The sequence below is a fragment of the Anneissia japonica genome, unplaced genomic scaffold, assembly GCF_011630105.1.
Source record: "Anneissia japonica isolate Jap-2015-1 unplaced genomic scaffold, ASM1163010v1 scaffold288076_len169038_cov169, whole genome shotgun sequence".
Lineage (NCBI taxonomy): Eukaryota > Metazoa > Echinodermata > Crinoidea > Comatulida > Comatulidae > Anneissia > Anneissia japonica.
Window position 1 is genome coordinate 79,855 of NW_022706475.1, and position 14,658 is coordinate 94,512.

Here is a 14,658-nt window from a genome sequence, read left to right on the forward strand (position 1 = left end):
GCTAATAATAAAATTGTTGTTCCAAACAAGGACACAAATTAAAAAATATTTAGTTTTACTTTTTTTAAATGATTTTTAAATAAAGTAGTATTACCAGTAAAACAAAGTATTTCTTATATATGAAACTAGCAAAAAACATTCCAATTATGTCAATTAAATGTGATATAAGATTACACATTAAGAATAACATTATTTCAAACATTACAAACATTTCAAAGTATAACTCCTTTGCTTCTAATGAAAATGATACTGTGTATAGATTATAGTAGTATAATGATTAGGCAAGTTTTATTATTGGTATAAAATAGCTTATAATGCTACAAGTATAGTGCAAGGTACAGCAATAATGCAACCTAAAGGGCAACTAGTTCATCATATTTGACTAAATGTTTTTCTGGGATTATGTTACCTGGAATTTTCCATTATTATTGCAGAATGAATAAAAGAACCATCTGTTGGCGCATATTTGATATACAGTATTTTTTGGAGTTGACCACATACAGTGGCATATCTAGGGGTGCGCATGCCCTCAAATAAAGCTTTCCCCCCACCCCCCAGTCACCCCACCTTGAAATTGTCCAAAACAAAAAAATCATGCTCAAGTAGTTAAATCACCTCATATTATCTTATTTTGCGAACTAGACCCCGCCCCACTTAATTACAGAGTCCCCAAACTTAACCTTCACAACCCCTCCTCTACTTCAAGTCTACTAGATATGCCACTGACCACACAATGTGTGGAAGTATGTTTCATATCATGGTGTGTACAAGTATGAACGATTCACATGGTGTGTGTGCACATATGATTACTCACATGGTGTGTGCATGTACGATGTCTCACATGGTGTGTGCACATATGATTACTCACATGGTGTGTGCCTGTACAATGTCTCACATAGTGTGTGCACATGATTACTCACATGGTGTGTGCATGTACGATGTCTCACATGGTGTGTGCACATATGATTACTCACATGGTGTGTGCATGTACGATGTCTCACATAGTGTGTGCACATATGATTACTTACATGGTGTGTGCATGTACGCTTGACTCACATGGTGTGTGCATGTACATTTGACTCACATGGTGTGTGCAGGCATGGCCAACTCACATGGTGTGTGCAGGTATGATTACTCACATGGTGTGTGCAGGTATGACTGATCCACCATAGTGTGTGTGTGTGTATGTGCAGTTGACTCCAGTGGCGGCTCTAGGAAATATTTTCTGGGGGGCTAAGTTGTCCGACAGGGGGGAACTTGAGCTCGTAGACTCAAGCTGGGGGAAGGGGATGAAAGGGGGTTCCCCTCCCAAATGAGATTTTTTTTAAAAATAGCAACCTCTGGATGGCCGGAAATGGCACTCTCAAACTGTGACAGACATGTGTTGGCTTGTTGTGGGCCTATTTTTATATATTTTATGGTCTGACTGCCCGACAAGCTCTGTCCGGCGGAGGGGGGGCTTGACCTGTCCGGTGGAGGACTTAAGCCCCCCATCCCCCCGCTGGTGCCACCACTGGTTGACCCAGACAGTGTTTGCAGGCATGGCTGACTCACATGGTGTGTGCAGGTATGATTACTCACATGGTGGGTGCCAGTATGATTAGCTACTGTACATGGTACGTGTGCGTGTGTGCGCGCGCGTGTGTGTGTGTGTGTGTGTATGTACGGTTGATGCACATGGTGTGTGCAGATTGCAAATGCAGATATGGTTGCTCACATGGTATGTGTATACTAGTCTTAATAGCTAGCAATGTTTTCAAACCTTAGTGACTACCAGTCCATAAAGACTAATTAATGTTTCATATTAACTTTGTTAGAGAATATATACTGTGTCTGTCTGTCACCTAATTGCCTTGTCCCTGACATTTCATGAACCTGCCACCACTTTGCACCTTGACTGTCATTAATGTCAGTAAAGACTAAATAAGGTTTGTTTGATTATCTTTGTACACAGTTAGATAGGTTGGGATGAAGAATGATCCACACCTTATTTCCAGAAAGAATAATGTGCTAAGTATTTTTATCGTTCCGAAGTACATCCGTAAGTATATCTGAATACAGGATAATGTACTTAACGATAGAAGGTAATTGGTTTTAGAATTCAATAATCAAAGATGTTGATCAATGATTTCATCCACCTGGATTCACAAGATAAGTAAAATAAAGGAAGTTAATGCTCAGTTAGATATATTCTGATGATAACAATGATGCACATCCTAGTTATAGGAAGAAATAAGGTGCGCAGTTCGTTATCATTTGGACATACATCCGTAACGATATCTAAAAATAGGAAAATTGTTTCTTAATATTGGTTTTGGAATTAAATAACAAAGTTGTTGAACCTTCATTTAATCCATCTGGATTCACAAGATAAGCAAAATAGTAAAAGTTCAAGAAATCTGATTGTATATAAAGGTAATTAGAACAACAAAAGGTTCATTCAGTACACAGACAGCATTAAAGCAACAGCACAAAAGGATAGGAAACTGCAAACTGCTCTCATCAACATCCCATAGGATAAAGATTCAGGAAAACTGTCTTAGGTAAGTAAAACTTTAAATAAGTTTACATGCAGTTGCTTATTTAGTAATTTGCAAGTGAACATAATTGGGGAAAAGCCTTATGTTCTGCTTTTCAAACATCGTACGTCTAGTTTTGCTTGCAACTATTGTAGCATGTGGTTTAGTTTACTACTGTATAAAAGAATGTTTATGTACTTTCAGTCGCAAAAGATGGTTCACTGTCTATGAGTATTTTTTGGTATATAGTAGAATGTTAATGCACTTACTGGTAATTCAAATGCACAACAACCAGAAATTTTATTCACAAAGTAGAAAAGTCTACAAAAAGTTGCAGATCTGACTTTAGTTTAATAGTTTAATTCATTACCATAAGTGGAGGGCACAGATAGCCTGGCTCAATCCTCTAAATTTTTAGAGTTCTAATTTTTTTTTAATTCAGCTCGAGTGCCATAGCCATGGTGTGGATGAGGTGGCCTAGACCCTGCATCTGTCCCCTCCCTGGGGGCCCCTCCCCTCTATTTTGAATTCCTGGACCGCCACAAATTGTCCTCTGTTATTGGGTAGTATTACAAAGAAAACATAAATATTTAAATTCATTCAAAGTCTTGCAGTGAAGGATGAGAATCTCAACATCAGTAAGCGGTAAAAATGGCCCAGAAAAAATGGCCCCGGTAAAAAGGCTTCGATTGGTTGGTTAAAATACCCCCCATCCCCCAATGATAAAATTTATTAAATTCAAAATTGATTTTATATTTTAATTTTGAAGTACATAAAATTCTGCAGAAAATCAAAAACTAATCAATCAATCAATCAACAAATCATTTGTTTGGTTTAAAAAAAAATATATATTTTAATCAATTAACATATCATTCGTTTGATATTTTAAATAAATAAATCAAATATAAATATAAATCATATATTTTGTTTTTGTAAATAAAATAATTTATTTTTTAAAACATGCTACTGTTAAATAAGTATAAATAACTTTTTCCGTGATACCTAATGTTAAACGTCATGTATTATTTTATGAGGAAATTAATATATTATTGTTATATCTTTTCCGTGCGAGGTGCCACTCATCTGGAATAACCTTCCAGTGCACATTCAATCTTCTCCATCTGTGACTGTCTTTAAGTCTAACCTAAAGACTCACCTCTTTAACTAATTATCCCATTTTTATTCTTATATTATTTATTGTTGCATGATTTATTTATGATTCCAAACTTTGCCACTGCTTCTTTTGATTTGTTTACTAATTGTTCTGTGCATGGGTTAGGCAATGATCACGGCTGCTTGTGAGTTGTGAGGTGCCTAAATATGTGGGGTGCAGCGCTTCGTATCTGCAAAGAAAGGCGCTTTACAAATGTTCTGATTGGATTGGATCATTATCTACACATAACAGAAATAAATTTAGATTAATTTCAAGTTAGGTAAAGGGGAGCATGTGCATTCTTATTTACGCAAAATAACCTTTTATAATTTTATTTAAAACTAATAAATAAACGAATAAACAAATCTAGGTTGCCATAAAATTTAAATAACATATTTGTTTTAATCAATCAATCAGTCAATTGATTGAAGTAATATAATTTTATTTAAAACTAATAAATAAACAAATAAACAAATCTAGGTTGCCATAAAATTTTATTAATTAACATATTTGTTTTAATCAATAAATTAGTCAATTGACTGAAGTAATGATTTTATTTAAAACTAATAAATAAATGAATAAACAAATCTAGGTTGCCATAAAATTTAATTAATCAACATATTTGTTTTAATCAATCAATCAGTCAATTGATTGAATTAATATGATTTCTTTATTTTAAATAAATAATTTAATCAATCAATGTATTATTTGTTTTGTAAATAATATAATTTATTTTTTTTAAAACATGCTACTGTCACATAAGTTTAAAAATCTTTTTAGCAGAAATATTTTGTGATAAAAACTGTCAGTGATAAAATTTATTAAATTTGAAATTGATTTTATATTTTAATTTTGAAGTACATAAAATTCTGAAGAAAATCAAAAACTAATCAATCAATCAATCAATCAACAAATCATTTGTTTAGTTTAAACTGTTAATCATTTAATTATATTTGGAATTTAATGAATTATACATAACAGAAATAAATTTAGATTAATTTCAAATTGGGTAAAAGAGAAGCACATACGTACTGTATTCTAATTTTACTTGAACAATGAATAAACAAGTGAAGGTTCCCATAAAATTGGGTCACTGTTTATTTATTTATTTATTATTTTAATTCCTTCACATCCAATGGCAAGTGTACTTGGTCCTTAAAGGATGAAACGATTCTTTATAAACCAAGTCTCTTATTAAGGCCTAGGGAGTGGTGTTGCTTTTATGCTGCGCACTTACTGCACTCGATGGTCGCCGGCCAATGCCATTCTATGAACGCAACGCGGCAACGCGCACGCAACTGATCAATTTTAACGATGATCTGTTCAGACGACCACCGACGGTGTCGCATCGTCTAGCACTCACAGGGCGCGGAGTTGGGTTCATTGTGCGGCGGTTTAGTCAACGGTTGTACGATGCAGTGAGTACCCGGCTTTATTCAAAAAATTCCTACTGTGACTTGAATTGAACCCAGTTATTGCAGCTCACAATATTCCATAAACCTTATGTATGCCTATTGTCTGCATAAAAATAGGTAAATTTAGCTTAGCCTAAACTCTATTTGGAGACTACATGGCAATCCTAAGACTTGGGATCTGTTACAAAAAAAAAAAATTTAATAGACAATGATGGTGCTTAACCAATGAAAATTTAGACCCATTAAATCGTTTCGTAATTCTCGTCATTCTAATTCCTTCATGCTGCATATCTGGCCATTAACAGAACTGGTCCAACCCGGGTTATACATCCTGCTGGTTTGTTGAATAGGGAAGGGTTCTTAAATTATTTATTGCCACTGAAGCCCATGAGATGAAGTGAGTGATTGTAATGGGTTTCTTGTTTACATTCCAATGACTATATGTTGCTGGCCAGGACTCTCTTGTTAACTCCCAATGGACTCTTAAAACCAATTAAAGTTTATGGAGCTGCTAACAGCTCCCTCTGGACCATTTGACAGCTCACTCTCAACTACCAGACAGCTCACTATATGGACCATTTCTGCTAACGGGACTTTTGCCTCATGCTTGCCCTTTCATACTCAATCTTCTCGATTTCACACTTGATTTTTTCCCTTTACTTTTCATACAACCTCACTCTTGATCCAGCCAAATTCTCTCCTTCTGACAGTAGAACTGCTGGTCTTATGTAGGCCCTATTATCGTTTAGCTAAAAATTACCCCTTCATTGTATATATTTGTCGTCATACTTTATTCATTGACACTTTGTGTTTGGTGGATAATAGCGCTTGACGGCTGGTGAAGCAATAAAATTTAAATTAATTGAATTGAATAATTTAGTTATTAATTTGTATATAATTCCTGCAAAAAGTAATTTAAATAGCAACTAATGGCATTAGATGCCTTTTAAAAAACTAAATTATTTTATTTTTTTTAAATGCATATGATACGTTGATTCATTACTCTAATTCATAGGTGGGCAAAGTGCAGCCCGCAAGCTGCATAAGACTTTGGCCCTCCGACCAATTTTAATGAACCACCCCCCCCTGCTCAAATTTTTGCTTTTCTTTGCTGACTTTAAATACCTTAATAATTTATTTGAATAAACACTCAATTCAGAACCTTATTGCGAAAAAATGCCTCCCTTGAATACACACCCTGGGCATTTATTTTTTCCTAATTAACACATTCTATTATGTTCTACTACAGCAGAATTTTCTAGCCTGGTTGAGATCAATAACTCTTTATGATTAGGTAAACACACATTTTGATGGTAATTATGTGTTGTAGTATCACATTTACAGTGAAATTAAGGGAGCATTTGAGTATTTACGTATTAATTTTAAACCAAAAAAAATTAATGCCTCCCTCGAAATAAGCACCCCTCACACTCAAAAACCTTATTCGAATAAATATGGTAGTTGATACATTTTTAAAAGTATCAGTTTCATTACTAATTTGTATCAATTGGGGCAATTTTCACCTACTGTTTCTGTCATTCAGGGCCATTTTTACCAGGGGCAATTTTACCAACATCACCTCTATTGCTATGAAAGGAATAAGTTTACTTGCTATGACAATAAGTTTGCAGATGCATGAATATAATTGGGGGTGGGGAAGGTTAGTTCTTAAGTTTTTTTTTTTTGATGAGTTGGTTTTTTTTGGTTTTTTTTTAAAATTCCAGTTTACAGACTCCACTTTAGGTTTCCTGAAGGGATCCGGGCCTTCCGAGACCCCTCATTGTCAAATCTACTGAAACAAGGCCTTTGAGATTTTCTTCCACAGTTTTCTTTTTGTAATTTTATTAGTTTGTCTGACTGACTGACTTGACTAGGGTAGATAATATGATGGTTACCATATAATTAAACATGGGCAAATAGTCCATTTTTTGCAGGTCTACCTGAAAGTAAATACCGTAATTCCTGTAAATCAGTATCTCACAGCTATCCCTCCCAGGGGTGGATTTAAATTGGGGGGGGCGCCCCTTTTGGAAAGTTAAGAAAAGAAGAAAAAGAGGAAGAAAAAAAAAGAAATAATTGATTGCCCAAAACGACTCAGAGATTATTTTTGGGCATCTAGAAAACAAAAAATTCACAGGGGCATGTCCCCAGACCCCCTAGGGTAGTGTTGTTTCGATTGGCCCACTTTTGGGGGCCCCCACCCTTGGACATTTCTGGATCCGCCCCTGCTTCCCATTCTTGGTACAGTAAATCGGCATTCAACAAACTGGGTTTTTGGCCTGTGGGAGTCAATAATATGGCATTTGGGAAAGTGTGAATTGGATTATTGAGTTACCGTAGATATTAATTTTATTTTTCATTATTTACAAAATCCACAGATAATAACTATGAATATTCAATTTCTGTTTAAAATATACTCAGCATGGAAACATGATTTGCGACGAGTGACTGGTTTAGCTTGTCTTTGCCACATATGCTATGTAATACAAATAATAAACATTTCATTTCAGATCAACATGTATCTTGCAATCGCTATACAACTCGGCATTATCTGCATCATCCAAGCAGCTACTCAAGGCGATACCACATCCTGTGGTGGCTGTTGTACTGCTCCTGCAGGGATTCCTGGAATTCCAGGCAGCCATGGTGCTCCTGGCCCAATAGGCATGAAAGGAGATATTGGAGTAAAAGGAGAGAAAGGAAACCAGGGATTAGATGGAAAAGATGGACTTCCTGGTAAAATAGGACCAACTGGTCTACCAGGTGCTATTGGTGAGAAAGGCGAAAGAGGAGAGAAAGGTCAACAAGCCTCCACAAACAGCCAGCCCAAATCTGCCTTCTCAGTTGCATTTAAGACAGATCCAGGCCGTCTACCAGTTAGCCCAATAAAATACCCATTAATAATTACCAACTTTGGAAATCACTACAATAAAGAAACAGGCAAGTTTGTCTGTCAACATCCAGGCATCTACATCTTCCAATTTGCATCACTGTCATCTAACAACAACAACATTGTAACAAGCATCATGAAGAACGGGCAACGCATTCTCTCCTCATTTGAGAGTGGTTCAGACTACAAATCAGTTAGCAACATGGTAGTTCTTGATTTAGTAGCAAATGATGAAGTGTGGACTGAGCCTCTGTCAACCAACTATAACTATTATCATAGTAATGTCAACACCTACTGTTCTTTTTCAGGCTTCCTGCTTTATGCAACTTCATAAGCTGATAATTAAAAATTCAGTTGTTATGAGAAAAAGAACATAAATTTAAAAAAAAGGTTAGTTTTAATTTGTTTATGATGATTAAATAAAGTAGTACAGTATTACCAGTTTACAAAAGTCAAAAATACTGCATATAGATGAAACTATAAGTACCATCCAATTCTGTCAATTTAATGTGATATAAGATTACATATTAAGAATAACAATGTGTTAAAAATTACAATTACATCTCCTCTGCTTCCAGTAAAAATGATTTTGTTTATAGAGTATGGTAGTATAGTGAATAGGCAATTGTGTTATTGGTATAAAATAGCTTATAATGTTACATGTATAGTCCAAGGTACAGCAATGATGCAACCTAAAGTGCAAATAGTTCATCATATTTTACTAAAATAAAATCTGAATATTCTGGGACTGGTTATGTTACTTGGAATTTTCCATTATTATTGTAGATTGAATAAAAAGAACTGTTGTTTCAAAAACAAAATGTTGGTGCATATTTTCTTGTGTTGACCACATAAATACAGCGGCAGCTTATGTAGGGGTGTGCACAATCGCCACTCCAACCCCCCACTGAAAATGTTCAAAGCAAAAATATCACTCCCTAGTTAAAAATCACCTCATATTTGCAATCTAGCGCCCCCTTGCTTAATCATTGATCCAACAAATTCACCTTCGTCCATCCCACTTTTCAAGACTCCTGAATATGATGATGATGATGCCACTACATAACATGTGCAGGTTACTCAAATGGTGTGTCTCGGTAATAGGGAGCTTTCGACTTCTACGACGACACAACGCTAGAACGGAATCACTCATGTGTGACCGTCCTACTGGGCATCCTAGAATCCATGCGACGAGGAGAACTCAACATTCTTACATGCGCAAATAACTTTTAGTCACTTTATTACGTTCTACTTCCTACCACTGTCATGCAATCAAAAGCTTCCTATTTTTTCAAATTAAGGTGTGTGCAGGTGTGGTCAATTTACATGGTGTGTGCAGTTATGGCGATTCACATGGTGTGGGCAGGTATGATTACTCACATGGTATGTGCAGCCAAGGCAATTCAACAAAAGGATGCACATCTCTGCTTGCAAACCTAGCGTGTGCGTACAGTTTTTTTTAATCTTTACTGGGGTATCAACAATTCGATACTAGTTGCAAGTACAGCCGTCAATTATTAGTCTGTGCGTGCCATACGTTTTATGGTGTTAGTTACTATTTTATTAATTTTGGGTACTTCGCAATATCTGTTACGTCTGTTACACCAACAAAATGAAAAGTTATAACAAATGAAAATTCACAATTTTTATAAAAAAGTTTGTTCTATATATAAAGTTTTGTTCTATATATATATATAGATAATATATATATAATATATATACATATATATATACAGATAATATTAGTAGTTCAAATATTACTGGTTCTTTTAACTTTGCAATTTTCTTTTATAATATTTTTGGTTCTGAGGCAGATACGCAAACTTTATTTTTTCTTATTTATTGTTTTTTATTAACATTCAGCAGTAGTTCAAATCTTATTGGTTCTTTTAACTTCACAATGTTCTCTTTAATTTTGGTTTTTATTTTCACTTTATAATTTTTTCAATGTTTTTATTTAGTTTTTAATTTTAGTACAATACTTTATTCAGAGGCAGATACGTGAACTTCATTTAATTTCTTATTTAGTGTTTTTTATTAACATTGCAGCAGTAGTTCAAATATTACTGGTTCTTTTAAATTCACAATTTTCTTTATAATATTTTCATTTTTACTTTACAATTTTTTAAATGGTTTTTTTTTTTACTTTTTAACTTTAACATCAGCCCTAAATCAGTGAAAACTGAGGCATTCTACAGTACTTATTTGCATGGCGTTCCATACAATACTTTTTCAGAGTTTTCTATTCGCATCGCAATTCAACAAGATAGACAAGATAATTTTTAAAAGAACAGATTTATAATATATATCAGACAGAGAGCCTATCTGACCATTTATTACACACTGGGCAACTTTCCCATGACATTCTAACTTCTTTTAGATTAGTTAGGTGTTGAGTGTTATCTATTATATGGAGGTGGATAGTAGACAGCTGATATAAGGAGAGAACTACAAAGAGGTCTTCATTTTCACCAAAAGACCGTCATGACCAACAGGTGTGCAATCATTAATTTAACACCTATAAAGTCCTGTTTACACTATGACGATAAATGATAAAAAGCCAAAATCCAATTGTTCATATAGAAAATAAAAGAAGTAGAGGTTTTCAAACTAGCACGATTCCACAACGATTTATCATGTATACGATAAAAATATATTTCTCACAAATCAAATCAAATGACATCATAACATGGAAAAACGATTAAATAATAGTAGTATAAACTATTTTATCATTTTGCCATGATTATGACATCATTTGATTTGATTTGTTTAATATTTTTCTATATGAACAATTGCTTTTTATCTTTTTATCGTTGATCTTTATCGTCTTAGTGTAAACAGGACTTAACTCTCCTCAACATATATATCCATATCACCGCCATTTTTATCAGGTCTGTTCTTACCGAAACAGATTCAGGTATATCAGGAACATGTGGACATTCAGAGGAAAACCCAGGTTGAAGCCATGTCTGTGTTTCTACCACCACAATATTTGTTCCCCAAAAACAACCAGTTCTTTTCAGAACTATCTATTTATAACACAAGTATTTAATACATTATTACTTCGCCATGCAAACCTTCAAACAATTTGGAGTATTGTTGTCATTTCTAAAGATTATCTGAAAACAGGATGATGTACCATACATTATAGATGGATAACACAATTACAAGGTTGTTGAATTAATTAACCATCTGGATGCAAAGAATAAGTAAAGTAAAGGAAGCTTGATTTTCTTTGTACCAGATGATAACAAGGATCTGCACAATTTGTTATCATTCGGACATACATCCGTAACAATATCTAAAAACAGTATGTCTTTTATAATACCAAGTAATAGTGGTTTCGGAATTCAATAACAAATTTCTTGAACCTTCACTTGATTCATATGGATTCACAAGATAAGAAAAAACAGGAAAAGTTTAAGAAATCTGATTGGATATAAAGGTAATCAGAACGATGAAAGATTCATTCAGTACACAAGACAGCAGCACTAAAGAAACAGCACAAAAAACCATCAAAGGAAAGACTTTTGGAAGCTTCAGAGAACTTAGGTAAGTCGAAGTTTGCTTGCAGATGGTATCTAAGTAGTTGGTTACTTGTATCTATAGTTTACTGTGAATAGCAAATGTGTAGAATCCTATAACTGCTATTGCAATGAATGGAATTATGGTTGCAGAGTACAACAGTGTTACATCACAATACCATGTGATGCTACTCTGTTGCTATCGGCGACACAAATGTGTTCAACTGGACGCCATTTTCTCCACTGACAAACCAGTGATTCCAATTTCGAACATAATTCGAAGGATTTTTTTTGTAAATTTTAATTGAAAAACAAGAAGCACAAATAAAAGGAGCTCCAAGAAAATTGAACTAACAGTAAAAACACACATCCAGAATTAAGCATGAAGCATGGAAAATTAAAAGTTTGTGGTGTCCGTATAATATGTGCTGTAATAGAAGATCACTTTGATTTGATAATAATAACTACATTCATTTGGCATCCAAGGTATATATCATTTGCCAGGAAATAGGAGAGGCAACTTGCGTAACCTAAACAAAATAATTTCCACACTTTCCTCTTAACTTACACTACAAAAATACAAAATTTAAACATACAGTAAAGTTATATATTACTAATTGATATTAATTAATAATTAGATTTTCAAAAGTAAGTTAACATAAACAGTAAATAGTCAATACATTAAGATATAGTACTTGATGAGAGCAGACTTAAAACTTGTAATTGATAGGATTATTAATGTTGAAATATTGAACAATCCCGACACGATGGCGTGCATTTCAATACTTGGAGTATGATAAGGATTGTTGAATGAATAATAGTATTTGATCTTTGAAATGAAACATGCCAAATTATTGTCTTTTGCATTCCAATGTATTAGTCTGCCTCACACACCTTTCAATAAATCTAAAAAACTCATCAAAAGAGGAAGGACAAAATCCTATCATAATTTTTAATTGAGTTTGTGTAGTTTTGAAAACATCCTCTATACTTGAAACATTACGACTATAGTGAAAAGATATTTCTGATTTGCTGTCTTTTCTAAACATTATGATTCATGTTGCCCTACTTTAAATACTTTCAATCTTTTCAGTATTATATTTATCACCTGACCACGTAGCACAACAGTAACCTTTAAGTGACAGTGCTTTATATACAAGTTATGCATTGCTTTCCATCTATTAATAGAATGGGTGTCTATAAAAAAAAGATTATTAAGAAATAATTGGTGGTCTTTGCTTTTCGGGTCTTTGGTCTTTGTTTTACAGACATCCATATAGGGTATCTAGAAAACAAAGACCCTTGAAAATTTCAATAACAGACACCCAAAAAATTGCATAATTTTTATTATGTGAAAGCCTGGCGTATTATCATCAAAATGAAAGAGAAAAAATAGGGGTCCTCGTTTTTGGGTCTTCGGTCTTCGTTTTATAGCCACCCTTTAAAGCATGACTGTTTTATGTTATCTAGAAATAAATAAATGAAATGAAAACTTTTACAAAAGACAAATGAGCATATACATGATTTAAGTAATATATATTTGATCTAATCAATTCCAGATCAAAATGTATCTTGCAATTGCCATACAACTCAGCATTATCTGTATCATCCAAGCAACTGCTCAACATGATACTCAAGCCTGTAGTGGTTGTTGTACTGCTGCTGCTGCAGGGATTCCTGGAATTCCAGGCAGCCATGGTGCCCCTGGTGCTCCTGGTCCAATAGGCTTAAAAGGAGATATTGGAGGAAAAGGAGAGAAAGGAAACCAAGGATTAGATGGAAGAGATGGACTTCCTGGTAAAATAGGACCAATTGGTCTACCAGGTGCCATTGGTGAGAAAGGCGAAAGAGGAGAGAAAGGTGAACAAGCCTCCACAAACAGCCAGCCAAAATCTGCCTTCTCAGTTGCATTCGAGACAGATCCTGGCCGTCATCCAATTGGTCCAATGAAATACTCATCAATATTTACAAATGTGGGGAATAACTACAATAAAGACACAGGCAAGTTTGTCTGTCAACATTCAGGCACCTATGTCTTCCAGTTTACGTCAGGGTCATCTGACAACGGAAACATTGTAACAAGTATCATGAAAAATGGACAACGTGTTGTCTCGGCGTTCGAGAGTGGATCAGGCTACAAATCACTTGGCAACATGGTTCTTCTTGATTTAGTAGCAAATGATGAAGTTTGGACTGAGCCTCTGTCAGCCAGCTATAACTATTACTATAGTAATACCAACATTTACTGTACTTTTTCAGGCTTTCTGCTTTATGCAACTACATAAGGGATTTTAAACAATCTTTTAAGTACAAATTTCAAAAGCCAATTGTAACAGTTGTTATGAGAATGTGGACACAAATATGAAAACTGTTTCTATTCTCTCTTAGATTATTAAATGTTGTAAGTATTACCAGTAATTAAAAAAAAAAAGAAAGTAGAAATGCTGCTTATATGTTACAAGCACAGAATTATTCATTTCTTTTAGGATTAATAATGTAAGACTTCATATTCCGCTTTTCGCTTCTTGTTTGTCACTGCTTTGAATATCAGTAAAGTATACCTGAATATTAAGTGCTATACAATTACATATAAGGAATGTCAATATAAGGTAATAATTACAACCAGATCTGTATTGCCTCCTGTTTTATGCATCATTTTAAGTGTTTTGCAAATTATTACTATTAAGCACCAATTCTAAATCTGAAAATTGTAAAAATGGACAAAAACATGAAAATTCTTTTTTTTTATGATTAGTAAATAATACAGTATTAGTAAAACAGCTAAAATATTGGCTAGATATTAACACTGGAATACATATATAAGGCGTGTATAATGGTATGGCTGACTCACCAGGTGTGTGCAGGTACGGCTGGCTCACCTGGTGTGTGCAGGCATAGCTGACTCATCAGGTACGTATAATGCATGTAAGGCTGACTTACCTGGTATGTGCAGGTAGATGAATAACTACTCGGTTCCATCCATGATATTCATCAGCAGTGTAGATGCTTCCCTGCCGGTAATGAAGACAATCTACCTGGTTTAGCATGCATTCCTTCTGGAGTAGGGACCATGTTTTTCCCATGTCGATGGAAAACTCCAACTCAACAGCTGTAAAAACACTACTATGTTAATACCATTTATTCTATCTACATTTAT

At 34.3% G+C, this 14,658-nt stretch overlaps 2 protein-coding genes across 2 annotated transcripts in view; one reads left to right on the forward strand and one right to left on the reverse strand.

Annotated features, from left to right (window-relative positions):
• Positions 1-2,422: 2,422 nt before the first annotated feature.
• On the forward strand, positions 2,423-14,424 carry LOC117106160. The gene is made up of 3 exons (XM_033247510.1): positions 2,423-2,543; positions 7,598-8,308; positions 13,061-14,424. Exons 2-3 carry the CDS (start codon positions 7,604-7,606, stop codon positions 13,784-13,786), a joined length of 1,431 nt encoding a protein of 476 aa, XP_033103401.1. The 5' UTR covers positions 2,423-2,543; positions 7,598-7,603; the 3' UTR covers positions 13,787-14,424.
• LOC117106161 (reelin-like) overlaps positions 14,410-14,658 on the reverse strand; it is a 37,062-nt gene continuing 36,813 nt past the window's right edge. The window contains exon 43 of the mRNA XM_033247511.1: positions 14,410-14,610. Within this exon, the coding sequence (XP_033103402.1) occupies positions 14,438-14,610 (173 nt within the window). The 3' untranslated portion in view covers positions 14,410-14,437. The remainder of the gene's footprint in view (positions 14,611-14,658) is intronic.